Genomic DNA, 19,044 nt, shown 5'->3' on the forward strand with positions numbered 1-19,044 from the left:
GTAAAAGAAAAGTGTGGAAAACTGTCACGTGTGTGTGTTTGTGTAGGCGACAGACTGACCTTCTACAGTCAGCGTGTAAGTGTGGAAAGCTTTCCCCTGGGAGTTCTCAGCTATACACTGGTATTCGCCTCCATCGCTCTCTGAGATATTAGTGAAGCGAAAGCGCCGACCAAACATGTCTTTGGTGGTTCGGGATTCAGACATCTCACCGTCCTTTCTGAGCCATGATACTTTAGGAGTAGGGCTGACGAAGAAGGAGAGAGCAGGTTTAGCAGAAGAACTATCAGATATTAAGTTAGAGGATGAAGATGATGAAGGCAAGTGGACATAAGCAAGGAGAGGGAGAGGGAGAGAGAGTCGTGAACAGTAATAAAAGAAGAAAGGCTTGCAGAATACAGCATTAATGGAATGAAGTGAAGGGAGATGAGAGGCAGGTATGATAGCTTAGTAGGAGAGGCTTAAGTGTTTTGATGAATGGATGTGATGGCAGACACACACACACACACACTCACAGGCCTTGAACGATGCACTCCAGCTCAATGGTCTGGCCCCTGAGGGCGTGGTACGTGCTATGACTTCCAGTCGGTCTCATCATGTGAGGCCTCCTGTTCCGTGGCACTGAGTTGGCTGGACAAAGAAAGACACTCATACATATGCATGGTTCATTTCCAGATTACTGTGCTGCTGCAGCCACTTGAGAGTCTGTGACACAGACATGCAGGGTGAAGAAACATGTGGAGAAGGCGGGTGGGGGGGGGGGGGAATCACTCTGGGAGAGGTCTTGTGTTAACATGAACTCATTTTTCGACCTCTCCTTAGGCTAAAGATGCTAGCAGCCACATCCCAGTGTGAGCTGAATCTCATTACAGCTGTGCTGAGGAGGGATTCTTCAGGATGTGGTTGTTGCTTTGGTCAGAACACAAACCACCACGTGGGGGTTAGATTACTTGTATTTTTACTACAGTTCCTAAGGAAAACTCCATAGATATACTGCACAGCCTACCAGTTAGTGTGTGATTTTGAAAGGAAGGAGGTTCAAAAACTAAAAAAATCTCCACACAGTAAAAACACTTAAAAAAGAATTATTTCGTGCACCAGTGTACAAACACTTAACCTTGTTGTTGTTCAGGTCTTAATGAAATATTTTCAGACTAAAAACATATTCCTCCCAAAACAAACTAAACTGGAATTTTCCATCATTTTGTCAAAAATTAATTAAAATGATAATAAAGGACTGAAATAATTATTAATCCAATCAGAACTGAAAAAGTTCATTTACAGCTAAGTGGATGATACACGTTATTTCAAGTTTGTCCACTTGAATGCTGTTCTTTAAATTTCATAATTTAGTTGACTAAAATCTTTTTACATTAACACTAAAACGCAATGTTATTTAAATTCGCTGTCAACATTAACCCTGAGCATTGTACATTATTTGTTTATAACAACAATATGTCAAAATACTTTCCTCAGTTATTCACATTGGTTTTGAGTGGAAATGATTGAAACTTACAGGGGTTGACTGTCAGAGTGATGGGTTGCTTTGCCAGGATGATTTGTGTATCCGGATACTGAGCATTGCAGGTGTAGTCGTTCCTGCTGTCCTCAGCTGTCAAGTAGGCAAAGTATAGGTTTCCGTCCTTCCCCACCACCACCCGCTCATTGAGCTGGATGTGGTGTAAGGCTGGAAATAAATAGAGGTAAGTGGTGAGAACATGACTGTAAATTACAATCAATGCAGCTGCAAAATGAAGCACATAAAAGAGACGGAGACAGTGGTACACAGACACAAAGAAAATAGCAGAAAACGACATCAAAATCTGATAGCAAAAGTTGTAAAGCAAAATTCAGAGAACTGCATTAAAGAATATTCCTGAATGAGTGAAGACAAAAGTTTAGATGTCAATTTCTTTGATACAGATTATTAGCTATGGGGTGCCAATTGTAAAGTTGCGTAATGCTGAAATAACATTTAGCAACAAACCACGTTTTAAAAACGTATCTACATTTTTCTAATGTTACTTTTGACCAGATTTAAAGCAATATTTTTTTTAAATTTGTGATTTTTTTTCTCATAAAAATATAAGGTCAATGTTAAATCTAATCTTAAATATTAAATCTAGATCTAAATCTTACATGTAAATATAAATGTTAAATCTAAATGCTAAATGTTAAATGTAAATTTTCAATCTAAATGTTAAATGTAAATTTTCAATCTAAATGTTAAATGTTAAATGTAAAGGTAAAAATGTTAAATCTAAATCTAAATGTTAAATCTAAATCTAAATGTTAAATCTAAATCTAAATGTTAAATCTAAATCTAAATGTTAAATCTAAATCTAAAAGTTAAATACTAAATCTAAACAGTGAATTTGCATATTAGCTAAATATTTAGTTTCACCCATGACATTTAAATGTAACATTTAACATTTAGATTTAACATTTAGCATTTTGATTTAACATTTAGCATTTTGATTAAACATTTATATTTAAATGTATCATTTAGATTCAACATTCAGATTTCGATTTAATATTTAACATTTAGATTCAGACTTAATATGTAGATTTAACATTTAGATTTAGATTTAATTTTTAACATTTCTCAATTTAACATTGAAATTATATTTTTACAAGAAAGATATTTTAAAATGTTATTGCTGTAAATCTGTTCAAAAGTAACATTTAAAAAAGTAAACTGGTTTGTTGCTAAATGTTGCAAAATGTTTATTTTTGTATACGCAACTTTACAATCGGCGTCCCATAATTACCAGGGTCACTCTGGTTATTAGCCTGGACAGTGGATGGATAGATGTATAAGTGGAGGGTTTATTGAGGAGACAGGAAGGATGTAATGGGAGCGGAGATAGAAAGGTAATGTACTCACTCCCGTCCATCCAGTGGATGATGTGCTTCATCGAGCTCTGTGAGGGGTTGCACTTCAGGACGATGCTGTTCCCCTCATCAGCCTTTGCATTTACCTTCTCGTCTTTGTCCTGGGTGGGGGGAACTGGGCGGATACAGAGTGCATTAGTGTGTGAGGGAAACTTGCTGGTGGTAAACAAGCAGAAGAATGTGTTACGAGTCAACCTGAAAACAGACTGCAGTGCAGAGGGAAATATGAGACAGATTTCCACAGAAGGAACTTTTTAGGATTTCAGAAAAAGAGAAAACGTTGGATTGTTGTCTATGTGGCAGAAGAAGAATACGTAAAGTGAATCATAGATGTTTGCTCTCCATCTCTCCTCCACTTTGTAACTAAAGAGTGCTTCACATGACATCAACTCAAGATCGTTTCTGGGGAAACTGTTGTCAGGGAAACTATGCTGGAAGAAGGTTGCTCAGGAGAGAGCCAGTCACACAGGTGGATGGATGCTCTGGGGTGCACTTTGCTTTTACCCAAGGGCATTGCAGTGTGTGGCCGTGCATGTGTGAGCATACGCTGATTATCCTGTCATGGCTGTAATTAGGTTCTAGGTGGCAATGATCGTAGTTAGTCTGTGTCTGCATTCATGAGACGCCCATAAAATAGGACAAGAGAAATGCTTTCATTGCCCGCTGTAATCAACTCTACTACAACGTAAACCTCATCAATCGCCTTTTAATCTGGACAAAACAACTAACCCTGACACTAGCTAATACAAAATGTGGTGTTACTCTAAATCCAACCAAATGCATGTATCTCACACTAAAAATTAAAGATTAATCGGTACCACTTTACTTGAAATTTTATACACAAGGCTGGTATTACCCTGTCATTATCTGTCATAAGCATAAATAAGGTGCCATTATGCTGTCATTTTCTGTTGTTTGCTAAATTATGACACGTTTGGAACTATGTTGGCATTTATGGGTTAAGTGGAGGGATCTAGTAAGGTTAGGTATAGGGTTAGGGTTAGGTTTGTGGTTCTTTTTTCTCAATGAAAACCCCTGAACGGTTCTGGACTGTTCAGTTTGGTATGGGGAGTTAAAGGCAGGACACGGGCCGTCGCATGTAACTCGGGCTTCTCTGTTACATACACCATTCATCGAAGTATTTGTGAAAGTGTGTCAGTGGCGGAGGTGTCTGAGGTGTGTGCAGAGACCAGATGTGGGTAGGCTGGGTGCAGTCGGCCACCTCCGAGCCATTTAGGCGAACCCTGGAGATACAGTAGACCATGTGCAGATAAGATGGGAATGAGCATCGGATGTGTGTTTGTAGTGCAGAAATAAGTGTAGGTGGTAGGTAAGCAGTGTGGTGAATATTGAACATAGAATAGAAGTGAGGGATGGGCTACCACCCTGGCACTCTCGGGTTAGGGGTTAGGGTAACGAAGGGTTAGGGTTAGTGTAACGAACAACACTTAATGACAGCCTTCATGACACCTTATTCATGCTAACTATGGTTATCACGTCATAATAATGACAGCGTAATGTCAGCCTTTACATATAAAACTTTAAGTAAAGTGTTACTGACTAGGTCTCATGAAGCGCTCAGTGGTTCCTTAGACATTCTTCATTGTTCACGTACCATCAGTGTTGAGCACAGCCTCATCAGACATGGCGGTTCCCAGCTCGTTGGATGCGAAGCAGACATATTTGCCTTCGTACTTCTTCACGGTTTCCATGTCTTTACTCCAAGTGCGAAACACAAATGACCCTGAGCTCTCAGAGACCTTCAGTTCTTTATCACTGTCGGGGTCAAACTCCTCTCCATCTTTAGTCCACCGAAATCTGAAGCATCAAAAAAAAAAAAAGAGTGGGGCATTCAGAATATGGCTTTGTCATTGCAATGCCTTTGAAACCAGAGCACTTAAGATGTCCCTGAATACGAGGGCACAAATGAGTTGGGGCAAAATTTACAGGAGGTGTCTCTCTGGGAACTGGAAGCTTTTGCTACAGCGTGTAATTGGGATATTCATCTCTTCTTGGCAATGGAGCAGCTTTCCACTTCAGAGAAGCTAAGACACTCTGAAAAGATTGCCAGAGGGCTTAATGACATTTATCCCCTGTTGAAACAAGAAGTCTGACTGGGAAATGCTGTACTTCTATGTAATACTAATATGGGTAAGTCAGCACAAGCAGAGGGAAGGTCAATCTTAGTGGTGTAAAAGGAGACTTAGTGCCGAGACAAAACCAGAATAATTCTCTGTGTGTATTGAATGTGTGTGCATTACAATGAGCTGCTGTTGTATTGAATTGAATGTTGGTTTTTGTTGCAATGTTTGCTGAGGAGTTTTTGCATGATCCCAAACTCCGCCCCTCTCTACAAGTGCCTAGTTTGGTTTTGCCTTTTTTACCTCTTCTTCTTACCCATTGTTCAATACTCCTCATCTATAGAAACGGAGCGCCGCCCTGTTGCTGGCTGCTCCACACTTCTCCCGTTCCTGTTCCCCCTTGTTACTGTACATGTGATTGTCTTTTCATGTTTCCTGGTCGGGATGTTACTGAAACTGAATTTCCCCTCGGGGATTAATAAAGTATAATCAAATAATCAATCAATGTGTGTACTAACATAGGTGGAGGATTGCCTGAGGCCTCACAGCTCATCAGCAGGTCTTCCACATTGAAGACGGTGACAGATTTTGGCTGTGTGATGATCATTGGAGGCGTCTTGACTGCAAAGACCAGAAGCAGAGTTAGAAGCAGAGTTGGGGTCAATTATAATTGTTATGTTGTTATTAAAATTATGACGTATTTACAGTATAATTGTAATTGCCTATCCATTTATCCATTTTCTGACCCGCGTTGTTCTATTTCAGGGTCGCGGGGTAATTGTAATTGGCAAAAATATGTTGCTATTGAATTGTAATTGAGTTCAGATAATTGTCTTTGTTATTGAAATTGTCATGGAAATTATATAAAAACTGTCAATTACAATTTAACTAAACACAAACCTGTGGAAGCATGTTACAGTTCTATGGCCTAAAAATGTGTAGTCAACAATTGTTGATATGTTTTATTTAAACTTTTCCCACTGCCTGTCAGTTCTCTTGAGGATCATTTTACCATTTTTGAAAAATTGAAATTGAGGTGTATACTGACAGAAAAATGGCTCGGACGCCCACACCAAAAATATTAACACCAATATTTGGATTGATTAGAAAGCCTAACAAGGTAACCAAGAGATTAAAAACAAATTTGATGATAATGTTTTTTAGTGTATTTTACAGCTGATTTAAGACATGGGTCAAAACCAGTGGGTGCGCACTGTAGCTGTTCCCACTCAATGATCTCGAAGCCAAAATACGGCGCTTAGGGGCGCTTCCATCTTGCAAATTTTACATCATTTGGAGCCAGAGTCTGCGCAGTAGTAGTGGTAACATGCCCCGCCCAATTAGCGTACTGTCCTGATGACTTACATAGCCCAGCTACGCCAAGAACATAAATATCTTTCCTGCTGGAAATTCTACCATCAGCTTGTTCAGATCATAGAGGTTAGTACAAAACCACAATATATTTCAACTCAAATATCTAGTTAAATGGCGTCTCGGCTTTCCTTCACGATAACTGCGATTCACAAAGAGAGTGACGCAAGATCCATGGCTGTCAATCATCACCATATCTCACGTAAAAAATCCAGTCTTTCAACCTTAAATAGCTTATTTAAAACACATTTTACAGAAAAATTAGCACTTGAACACAACGTAGGGTGATAATAACTAATGATTACTGCAGAGTTTAGGTTTGGAAAAAAATATGTGACCAATATTTTAACTTACAGTTTGACCTACATCCCATCGGTTATCATTGAGGAGGCGGGGTTTATGACGTATACTGCAGCCAGTCAGCAGGGGGAGCTCTAAAAATAAAAGCGTCACTCCACCGGGGAGCTTGTCCCATCCATTCTTTTTACGGTCTATGGTCAAAACTGACCTGTTATCATAAGAGATGCTAACAGCTAAGCTAACAGAAAGCTAACACAAGAGGAAGGATACGTTTTATAAGGTTATTTATTGTAGGCTCTGCAATTGTGATTAATTTCAATTGAACTTTAGTAATTAAGAACATTTTTGCAGGGATGTCTCGATACAACTTTTTCACTTCCGATATGATACCAATATTGCAGCCTTGCGTATCGGCCAATACCAATATTGATCAGCACAAATCATACATACTTTTATTCCTTTTTTCTTTAGCGTGGAACTTTAGAAATGGCTTGATCAAGTGATGTTAGTCAAACAGAGAACAATAGTCAGCAACAGTAGGTTAATTTGTTGGAGTGTGAACCACATGGATATAGATAGAAATGCTGAAGCGGAAAATTTTATTGGAGAGCTTATCTCGGTAATTTTAGATGCCATCCGATAAAATCTAATATTCGTTTTCTGGTTAATATCGGACCAATATCCGATGTCAATATCGGATTGGGACACCTTTACATATTTGGTAATTGACTTGGGAAAAATGCAGGTCACAGTAATTATAATTGAGTTTTAATTGAACATGGATAATTGAAGATGTAATTGTAATTGAAATATGTAATTGACCCCAACCCTGATTAGAAGCAACATGAAGCTGACTCTTAAATACAGTTTCTATACGTTGGCACATGCACATTTGTCCCTTGTTCACGTGACCTGATTTCCTAGAGCATGCAACTACAACTATATGTGTGGTTGTCACAGACATATATAAGTAATCTCTCAGCTGCACACACATCGCTACAGGTCCTTTTCAAAAATCCTAACAATGAGCGCTAAATAACTGGCGATACAACTCATTTTCATAGCTCAACAGTTGCTACATTTAGTCAATATCAAAAAAAAAAAACTCCCTGGAGAAAGAGGTAAAATATAGACAGAGCAAGAATTGCAGCAGTGAGGAAGCGGACAGAGAAAATGGGTTGAGATGAGAGGAAACTGATACAGCATAATGTGAGAGGGGAAGTTCATATAAAAAAAAAAGATATGTAAGACTGTCAGAGAGAAGGGAAAGGTCTGTGGGGAAATGGCAGATTTTTAAAGGAAATGATAAATTAGCAAGAAGCAGAAAGCTAAAGCAGTTTCTTTTTCTCTGTCAGTCTGAAAAGTCCTTCACCCAGACAGAGGACATCTTGCTGTCATATGTGTCTGTGTAAGAGTTCAAAATCCCCTGTTATATAAATGTTTTATTCCACCTAAACCCAGCATTGTAATGTTCGGGTGAGAAAACTATTTCCCAAGTTGATACATTGCTTTACAGACCCTAGTGATTCTGCATCAGCTTGGTTCAGTCGTCCCTCCGGTCACTACACAGCCTGTCTCCCCTCACTAATGTTATAAACTGTTTTAGCTGCACAAACTCAAAGGCTGTTTTAAGCCTGACAAATAAGAACCAGACAGGGAAAGTTCTGCTTACGTTAAAAAAAGTAACAGGTTTGCTGTAATACAGTAAAAGCAGTAAGTGTTGATTTGATTTTATAGGAGGAGAGAGTGTTTGAATCAAGAGATCAATAAAAAATAGGTGGGTAAGCATAGCATAGGCGGAGTTTGAGATACATATATAGACCGTCTCGAGAGTCGTATCAACCACATTGTGAAACATATGCAATAATGCGTAACATAATTGATAATGTTGACTACAAAAATTTGCGGTGAAATTCATGATAAAATCAGGCCGTTTTCTGCTTCATTTTTGCTCTAGTACCATAAGTGAACTGCTGGGCGCAGTGTCGCTTCACCATTTACATTGTGAAGAAGAATTACGCAACAAAAGACGAACCAACCTAAAGTTTGTCTCAAAGGTTTGGCATCATTTCACTGAAAACTTATACTACACACTTGAGGTAGAACGAACATCTGAGACATGAAACTAACAGTAATATGTTAAAATGAATTTGGGGAAATTGTAATGAAAACTTTTGTCAACTGAGGGGGGGGGGGGTGCAATGCTCCCCCTGCCCCTCCACAAACTCTGCGCAATGTAAGCAGGTAAAGCATGCAGAGCACATGGGAAGGAGGTGCTTTGTTTAATGAAAACAGATAAATAAAGACAACCGGATAAAGGTGACAAAGAAAAGTATAGAAAACAGACCTCATGCAGCAAATCAGAGAGACCGAACAGGAGCAAACAAGGAAGAGGTGAATGAACAGAGATCCAGAGGAAAGAAAAAGGAGGATGTAATGAAAGAATTCCCTCGGATAGAGGAAATAAACTTGTTTCCCCAGCTGATCAAATTGAAGCTCGGGCTGCAGGCACAGCTCCATTATTGACATAAGAGCATGAGAGGAACTGAGGCTTAGTGCTATAACCCCTTCTTCATTTCTCCTCATCTTTCATCTGACAGCCCTGCAGCTTCCTCACACAGCAGCTCCTTGTGCTTCCTTGTCCTTGCGCTGACAGTGCTGTTACCTATAGCGACCTGAAGTGGATGAGCTCACACACTACCCCCGCATGCATACAATGCACAAAGAATGCACTTGCACTCCAATGATTGTGTACACCGAGGCCAGGTTACTGTAAATAACCTGGCCAAGGGTGGCCCAAATGGCAATTAGGTTAGAATATGTTTTGGAGACAAGACAAGAAGACATGCATCTATAACATAAAAAAGCACTTACTATCACTCATGTGGTCTGTTAGTCCACGATGGTAGCGGTGCACAGCAAGTGAAAGGGAAAAGGCTTTAGTAACAGATATATAGATAGACAGATATATAAGTATATAGATAGATAGATAGACAGACAGACAGATAGATAGATACTGTAGATAGATAGATAGATAGATAGATAGATAGATAGATAGATAGATAGATAGATAGATAGATAGATAGATAGATAGATAGATAGATAGATAGATAGATAGATCACATACATAATTTATGGACAATATCTTTGCTGTAATGTTTCCAGTTAGAGGGCGTGGCTTTTACCTCTAGTTTCCTTGACACAGAATTCCTTATTGATCCAGATCACTGTCTCTGTGATTCTCAATGATCTCAGTAAAGGCCCCTAATTAAAAGGCAGGGGACATCTTGACCTTTTACCTTTGCTGACCTACTCTTCTTCCCTCCCCCTTGTCAGCCTCCCATAATTCAGCTTTCACATCCCCTCAACCCTTTAAGAATTAGAAGATGGGTGGATTTACTGCATCTTAATCAACCTTCACAAGATGAGAGCACACACGTATCCTGTTTGTTTAGAGATGCTTTGGGAGCATGCGTAGGTGGTGATGGACTATGACTCATTGCAAGTAACTCCTAAATAAAGCAAGAACAAAAAAGCCGCAGTGGAAAGTAAAAATAATATTCAGTTTGTCTGCACAGGAGCTCAGTGGGCTGGTCAACAGCAGCAGAAGACCAAATGAATTTCCCTGCAGGGCCACGAGCTCAGCTGCTTTCTAATGTGCACATATTACACCCAAGACCTGAAGGAGCAAAGGCACTGTGGAAAAAGCCTCACTGCTTTGGGTTTTGAAGCCCCATTGTTGATTCAATGGCTTCTAGTTCACACTGAGGAAACTGGATCAATAGTGGGATGAATCAATACGATATAAGAGATCAATTACAAAGTAATTAGACACAGCACGTGCACAGACAAAAGCAAACTAAAGCAGTGCTTTGATCATAGCAGATCTGTGGAGCATTGAATGAGAAACGTGTTCATCTGCCTCATTTGCACTGATTAATCATGATAAAAGCTCTGTGTCCGCCTGCCTTGATGAACCTTTATTTGTGTTTTTTAATTAAAACTTTTCTTACCACCAAAGTAGTTGCAATGGGCTTTACAATATCAGCACTTTTATGCAAGAATGGGACACAGGTGCCATGCAAAGCAATAGTCTACCATTGGGATCAACTTTAAGTTAAGTACCTTGCCCAAAGGCACTTTGACATAGGCTTAGCCGTGGGGTCGAACCCCGAATTTCTTGATCTTGATCAGAAGACAACCTCTGACCTCTAACACCTGAGCCACGGTTGCCCATCACCAACACAATTAACACAACAAACAGGTCTTTGAACCTTGTGAAAGTGTTCAAATACTGTTTGTTGTGAATATTTTGATATGAATCAGTACTCACAGTTAGGGGGGATGCGTATGGCTGCTTGGCTGAGCTGGCCGGTCAGTGGAAGGAGGATGAGGACAAGGGGGAGGAGGTGGGGGCAGCACTGCCCCCTATTGCCAACCTGCTGTTGCTGTGTGTGAGACATTGCTCACTGTCCCATGAAAGTCCCACCTGCTCACTCAGGTATTCAATGCACACTTAGGGCAAACTAGCCACCTCTTTCACACACACACGCACACACAAACACACACACACTTTAATTTGTGGCAACGTTTCTTGTGGAAAAGGTTTTGGCTTTGCCGGTTATGTTTTTCACCCCTCTTGTTGTCCTGTCCCCCTCTCCTCCCTCCTTTGATTTTCCTCCTTAATCAGGTCCACGCCCTCCTGCTGGTCTCCACTGTGGAAGAGAAAATAAAGGAGCAGAGGAAAAGAGAGAGAGAAGGAGGGGCAGAGAGAATCCATGTGTCAGAATAGGAGAAAAATTACACTGCACCATGTGGTCAAAGCACAAGGCACATCAAAGCATGGCGTCAATACACCAATCAAGCACCAACAACGCTAATTCAAACAGTAAAACACCATTATCGCCTGTCATTAAACCTGTTCCTGTGGAAAAAAAACTCTCAGTTCGGCTTAATTTATGTAACAATATGTCCATATGGAAAGGCACAAAAGGAATACAGCAATGGGATTCTGACCACAGTCTCACAGACACGCAGATGGGCAGCAGAAAGTGAAATCTGATAAATATACAGATAATATAGCTAAAACATATAGTTTAGAATTATGTCGACTGGTCTTGACTATATTATAAAGTGAGCGATTTATTGTGTGCTTAGGCGATGGTAAAGATGCTATCAGGGGTGGTGAGGGATGCTAGCCATCCCTTGAAAGTCTATCTGCTCTCCATCTGTACCCTTGGAGTGAGTCCTTGCCTCAACATGCAGGCTGTCCTCCCCCGCGGCACCACGTGGCGCAGCCCGCTGACTGTTTACACTACTCAGTATCGCACACAAAGAGCTGTTATAGCACACCATGATTACGTTGTACAAGTGAGACAAAGGACGATTGTGACAATAGAGAGAAGAGGGTGGTTTTACAGCTCTGCTGAGTGATAGAAGACTTTGGCTCTGCTTGCTGCTGATTTCTGGCAGTGCCACAACAGATTGATGGCTGACCTTGGAGAGCGGGTAAGGTTAAAGAGAAGAGGAGGTAAAGATGCTGAAGGGTGGGGGGAGCAGTGGTCATGTTTCATGCTATTTTCTCTTGTCGATGATAAATGGCTTAAGTATTGTTGTTTATATAGCCAATGTGCTCAATGTCAAAAGAGGCAAATTAAAACAAGACAAAAACCAAACAAGTAGTGCAAATAGTTAGCATCAGGGTTAAATGAGTCATCATGCACAATGGCTTGTCTTGCCAGTGAAAAACAAGAAGGGGTTAGAGGAGGGGTGAAGTGGGTGAAGCACCTCTGGTAGAATTGAAAAATGAAAAGTGGGACTGAGAAGTTAAGTACAGGATCAGGGAGACATTTATAAGGGAAGTGGTGAGGTGAGGTGTGACGAGTGAGAGATGACAAAAGGGTGACCAAGAGTAATGCTGTGACTGTAATCCAACCCCATGACGGCATACACATACAGTACATGAGTATTCCTCAATCAGGGTCTAAAGTTGACCTTTTTCTCAATCTTATTCATCTATGTCATTTTTCTAGTCTATAACCGCTGATGCTGCTTGGACACAGAACCAATTACAGTGTTCTGGATGTGAACTTCCCATTAGATTAATGAATCGAGCCAAGGCAGGGGTATAAGTACTGGTGTTAATGGGTTGTGAGGTGGGAACGGGCCTTTAAGATTCCTCAAAGCAAAACGATAAAGGAATGCTGTAGTGGCGCAAAGCAAGTCACTGATTAATGAAGAGATGTGCCAGTCACAAGAAAATGGAGAAAAGAGACCATTTTCATAAAAGTGGTCAATATTCTTGTCACGGTGAGAAGGAGCCGTGAACAGGAACACTGATGGGTGGAGGAGAAATGACCCATTCTGATGGCAGACAGCGATGTGGCCCGAGACATACTAACACACACACATACACACACACGCAGCACAACAAACACATCCTCTCTTAGCCACAAAGAGACATCCTCCAAGCTGTGCTCTCAGTATGGAGCCTGCTTGCTTCTCCATTATCACAGGAGTGAGACACTGCCGATGAAGCACATGCCTGATTTCACATCTTCGCACTATCTGCTGTGCAGCTGTCAGTGATCCAACCCCTGCCCTGTTACCTGCTTCATTGGACGGGGTCAAAGGTCACGTGATGGTACCCTGCTGCTAGGCTTAGATGACTTGTTACCATGTTTGTAAGTGCTTTTAAGGCTATTATCACCCTTGGGGGGTCAACCAGTACCATTAGAACTCATTCAATCACTGAGAAAATTGTAGAGGGAGCAGAGACGTGCTGAGATTTGAGGGCGTGGCCATTTTTCCCTCACAAAAAAGGCTGACTACAGAATACAGGCTGCCAATGAGCCATACATCAAACATGGCAAATTGAGCATGTCATATTGGCTGCTTCTCCATTATTCATCAAAGTCCACATTGAAGCATTTTTTTCCATGAAAAAGTATGTCAAAGTCATGTTGAAATGCTGCACTTGTCATGTTTAGTTACAGGTGTATATGACCTCATGTAATCTATTACATTGAATCATTCCCCTTCCCTTAAAAAGTATTATAAAAATAGCGTACCGGATGAGTAAGTGATCTATAGAAAAGGTAAAGCAAAAACAAAAGAATGAGCACAATCATGTCTTTGTATCAGATCTATCTGAACCTGACTCATGTAATGTAAATCAAATACTTACACATTCATGTCAAAACCTGATATAAATCACTACCACACTGCAATTTATACAAAAGCACAAGTGAAACTACTACACATTGATCAGACATGCCGCTCCAAGGGAACTTGGCGTGTGTGTGCATGTGCATATAAACACGTGTGCATGTCTTGTGTTCTGTGGTACCTTACTTTTAAATATTAATGACTTCCAGCTGTGAAGATGTGTAGTAGGAGAATATGTGGAACAGTAAGAGGAGGGGGAGAAATATAAATGAATACATGCCCCCCTTGACCTTTCTTTTCCTCCAGGGTATATCATTCTTAGAAAACTAGGGAGTGACGAGAAAAATATGAAGGGGTTTAGAAAAAAGCAGTGTGTTTTCAATAAGCAAAAACCTGAAAGATGTTTAACAAAGATAGGCTATAAAGTAAATCATAATTCTGAGGATGATTTTAAATCAGGGTTAGGGCTTGTTTTGGGACACACGGTGATTCTAGTGGAGGGTAGCTCATCAGACCCCCTTTAGAGTAAATTATTCATAGAGATCTTCTTCCTGTCGACACAATTTGGCCTAAATTCACCCAAATCCATAATTCATCATCTCCTGTTGCCAAAGATTTGGTTGTTCCCCAGACTGATGGTGACCGCTCCTGCCCTGTGTCTTTGGCACGGCTGTCTGTCTCCTTCAGACCGTGCCCTCGTCCTCTCTCTTGCAGGGTCATACTTAATGCATGAGAGTGTTGCACTGAGACAAGTCCCACAACCACTTTGACGCCACAACAGTTAAAAAGAAAAAAAAAACTTAATTTAATAATTCAAGGTACCTGTTTCCGCCTTGCTCCAAACTGCAGTCGTTTGTCATTCATTCACCATCAATAAGCACAACTATTTCAATGGTTTGGTAACACTTTACTTGAAGTTTTATACATAAGACTGACATTTATCTGTCATTAGCATGAATAAGGTGTCATGAATCCTGTCATTAAGTGTCGTTTGCTAAATTATGACACCTTTGGAGCTATGTTGGCATTTTTGGGTAGGGTTAGGGTTAGGGTTAAGGTTAGGGTACTATCACTTATTGACAGCCTTCGTGACACCTTGTTCAGGCGTCGTGTCATAATAATGACAGCATAATGTCAGCCTTGTATATAAAACTTCAAGTAAAGTGTTACAAATGGTTTCCACTAAATCTGCTACCATTGGGGACTGTTTTTGGTATCGGACACTAAAAGCTGTTTTCAATTCGCCTTCGATCGCTTTTCACAACTCATTTCACATAGATCCACCTCCTCTCCACTTCTCGACTCTCCTCTGTCCTGTGTTTGCAACCCTCCATCACTCAATAAACAGCTGTGGAAACCCTTTGGCTGGGACATTGGGCAAAATGGTTTCCTAATTCAATATTTGCGACTTTAATGGATGGAGAGCTTAAAAGCACAGTGGGAAACCAATATAGACCCTCATGCCAGTACCTTTTGTGTGTGCAACGTGTTTCAGTACTGAACAATCTGCAGAGCTTCAGTTTATCAAACCTACTTCTGCACAGACAGCACATTTGCCAACACAAATATTAGCATAAGATTGGCTGATGTCTTCTGCCCTCTCGCAAAGTATCAGATGTGTGGGTGGGGTGGGATTCGCACCATGCTGTAGTTTCCTCATATTTTGAAGCCAACTTCTCTTCCCTTTTAAAGCCCCCCTCCCACTTTGCTGCAGCCCCCTTTTGTTGAGACAAGAGTTAGAGGTTAATATTAGAGTGACCCAAAGCAGGAGAAAATAAAGGTTGTCAAAGGATCTGTGAGGGCAACCTCCCTCTCCCTCTCTATACTGGTTCCCATGACAACGTGATCTCCACAGCATCCCCCGTCCCTTGTACATATAAATTCAGTTATTCACACACACACTGACGGGTTTGCCGGATTGCTTACATACAAATGCGCTCGCACGATTACCCATATTCATTCTGCTGATGTAAACTCACAGACCTTATGCCCTCAAACACACACACACACACACACTCTCATACACCACACTCATACACATTTATGGATGGAAATGTGTCTTTATTTTACACATCCTTAATAGGACAATTTTTCATAATATTTGCACAGATATCAGAGGACTCAACTCAATCTTCAAACATTGTACACCACTAAAAAACAATCCAGCCCGTTGCCATAGCATCAATTATTCCGTTAAAAGACTGACGATGATGGAAAGAAAGAAGTAGTGAATAATTCAAGGAGACGGGAGTGGACTCATTAAGATACTGGTGGGGAACAACAGGATAGGTAGATGGAGTGAGGGGAAGAAGAAGAAGAAGAAGAGAGCAACACCGGAAAATAAGGGTAACACCTGTGGGAGATCAGAAAGGGAGGGAATCACGATAAATTCAACAACAAAAATTCTAAAAGATTTATGGACGGGGAAGAAGAACAGAGAGATTGAGGTTGCAGAAGACGAAAAGTGTAAATGTGAAAAGAGAGACCTGTTTATGAGATCATTGATCTGTAAAAGCTTTGTAATGATCAAAATGGGGGGTATAACCCGACTAATGTGGAAGTGTATCAGATTTCTCGTGTGTGTGAGAGTCTACGTGTGGTGTTTTTGGGTGTATCAGTAAAGATCAGCCTGTGTGTCAGCAGGTCAGTTAATCTCTGCTGTTCGTTAATGGAGTCGGGCTAGCAGACGGAGTGCTGCCTGCAGCTCTGCTTTCTCTCTTCCCCTAAAACACGTTAGCCGCTGCTCCGTTAAGTCCACAGCTGATAAGGTAAATGGCTTACGGCCTGTCTCTGAGTCAGCGAGTTATAGGAAATCATAGGATATCATGTCAACAACAGACTGGAATGCGTTAGCATGAAAATAAAGGTTGTAATGCTTAAAGGATAATAATAATAATAATAATAATAATAATAATAATAACAATAACAATAATAATAATAATGCATTGGATTTTATATAGCGCTTTATCATAACCACTCAAAGCGCTTTACAGAATTAAGGCAATATTCTTTCACTCCACACCTAGTGGTGGTAAGCTAAGTAAGGAGGGAGGGGGAGAGAGAGGGATCTGAGAGTCGCGTACTGCACCATTAATGTACATTATACTTTCCACACACAGTGGTGGTAAGCTACTATTGTAGCCACAGCTGCCCTGGGGCAGACCGACGGAAGCCAGGCTGGCATAGTGCACCATCGGGCCCTCCGACCACCACCAACAATCACTCACGCACTACAGTCATACTAGGCAATGTGGGTGAAGCGTCTTGCCCAAGGATGTAACTTCTGGTCAGATCTGCCCTTTTTAGATTACATGTACAAAAAACATGATAACCCTAGAATAACACAATTACAAGGAAACAAATGAAATCCCCTCCCCTCACTAATTAAGATACTCAGTCCACTTTGTATCTACACATGCCCACAAAAGAGCCCTCACACAGAGACACACGCATTATACATTCACACATGCACACGCAAACTCTCCTTATGACGCTGCACACTAGCCGATGGGCATCGTTTGCTTCATTAGAAACAGCATCATTTAGAATGTGTGCCTGCAGCACAAAACTAGCACGCCACGCTAATTACAGACACACCCTGCGTGTCAGGCAGAAGACGTGAGAAGTGATACAAGCAAAGGCCCCCATAGACTCTCATATGTGGAAAGGACTAACTAGGTCTGATAGAGTGTATAGCACAAGTGTGTTGGACGTGTAATGGATGTAAGCAGCCTTTAGGATTCTGCTTCTGTCAGAATAAATCACTGTCGAAACCAGGGGTTACCAACATTTCTGAAACTGCATTGTACTTCAAAGTTACTGAATTATCCAAAGGGCTGGTTTGAAAAGCAATTTTAAAATACCAAATTTTCACTTTTTCACTTAAATTAGAGGGTATGATAATGAAGGAAGACTAGCAGTAACTTAAAAAGGTAAGAAATGTTTATATTTCAACATTAAACACTTAATTTCTCCTTTCATTTTCATTACATTTCATAGAAAATCATCATGTTCCTAATTTACTAGCCACTAACAACTTTTAACTAAAAAATCCATTTAAAAAAATGCTATCACAACCCACATAACACATCTGTGACATTGAAAACATTTGTCAGAATGTTTCAGTGAAAATAAACACTTCAAGATGGTTAATTTACAACAACTTGTCAAGTGCAGCTGTCAGCATCTGTATTTATCTTTGTGAGTTTGAAGCCTGGCAAGTAAATCATATTTTAGATGGAGCGCATTAGTGACTAGTGCTACTGTTAATGGTCCATGTGGGCTACCAGGTGTCCACGAGCCTTATGTTGGTGACCCCTGGCCCAAACAAAGGAGGGCTAATGATGTTAGCCTGAGTAGTGAGAACCTACCAGGATGCTATGAAATTACATGGATGAACCATCAGGAGTGACCTTCACTCTCACCCCTCACTGTTCTCTTTATTATCTTCAGCTCTCTCTCTCTCTCTCTCTCTCTCTCTCTCTCTCTCTTTATCTGCCACAGACAGCCTCTTCTTTTTCTTCTTCTTCATATTCCAGCGTGAATAGCCTACCCTGTATTTCTTTCTTTTCTGACGCACATTCTGACCTTCAATCACAACCACTTTTTTTCTCAACCTCTGTAAAGATATTTGCTATTCGGCGAGAGAGGTTCAGTGAGTGCGCCATTTATCCCTCAGAGGGAAAAAAATTAGAGTGAGATCAGACGGCTTGAAAGTAGATTTTATGTGTGAGTGTTCTGGCAAAGCCTTTGGGGATCAAATGGGTCTCACCAGTTAAACAGAAGCTGACTTCAATATGTTGTTCACTGGTATTAGCACGTAAACCAGAGGCAGCAGCTTAGCACAGCTGGAAATGGCAAAATGCAAAAAGGCAGGGATGTCTTTTACTTTAGCCAGAGCTTGCACATTGTACATATTTTGTCTTTTAGATGCTTTAATAGGGAAATGTGCATACAGAGCTTGTTGTGATTTAGGTCAACCATGCAGAGGTATGGCATAAAGCAGCTCATGCTACATTTGTTCAATATGACAAGGGTGTGAATGGGAGCATACGTGAGCACTCTGGAGGAAGCATGATGGGGGAGGTTCAAGATGGGTGCGCACGTCTCAGGTAGTGTTTTCTGAGGTGGAGCTGTGCAGTCAGTCATCCAGCACACAAACACACACACACACAGACGGGTGGAGCCGTCCCTGGGGTCAGGTGATAAGTGGCCCGCACAGCTCTGCAGGACA

General features: G+C 40.8%; 1 protein-coding gene across 4 annotated transcripts in view; it reads right to left on the reverse strand.

Moving 5' to 3' along the window:
• l1cama (L1 cell adhesion molecule, paralog a) overlaps positions 1-19,044 on the reverse strand; it is a 47,750-nt gene that overhangs the window by 9,963 nt on the left and 18,743 nt on the right. For 2 of the 4 annotated variants that reach the window (XM_028452009.1, XM_028452011.1), the window contains exons 2-9: positions 10,978-11,359; positions 9,519-9,533; positions 5,492-5,594; positions 4,508-4,710; positions 2,885-3,007; positions 1,514-1,684; positions 513-627; positions 60-244 (exon numbers count right to left, since the gene is read on the reverse strand). In XM_028452009.1, coding sequence (XP_028307810.1) covers positions 60-244; positions 513-627; positions 1,514-1,684; positions 2,885-3,007; positions 4,508-4,710; positions 5,492-5,594; positions 9,519-9,533; positions 10,978-11,107 — 1,045 coding nt within the window. In that variant the 5' untranslated portion in view covers positions 11,108-11,359. The remainder of the gene's footprint in view (positions 1-59; positions 245-512; positions 628-1,513; positions 1,685-2,884; positions 3,008-4,507; positions 4,711-5,491; positions 5,595-9,518; positions 9,534-10,977; positions 11,360-19,044) is intronic. The other 2 variants (XM_028452008.1, XM_028452012.1) reach the window with 2 other exon arrangements.

The sequence above is a fragment of the Gouania willdenowi genome, chromosome 7 (assembly GCF_900634775.1).
Source record: "Gouania willdenowi chromosome 7, fGouWil2.1, whole genome shotgun sequence".
Taxonomy (NCBI): domain Eukaryota; kingdom Metazoa; phylum Chordata; class Actinopteri; order Blenniiformes; family Gobiesocidae; genus Gouania; species Gouania willdenowi.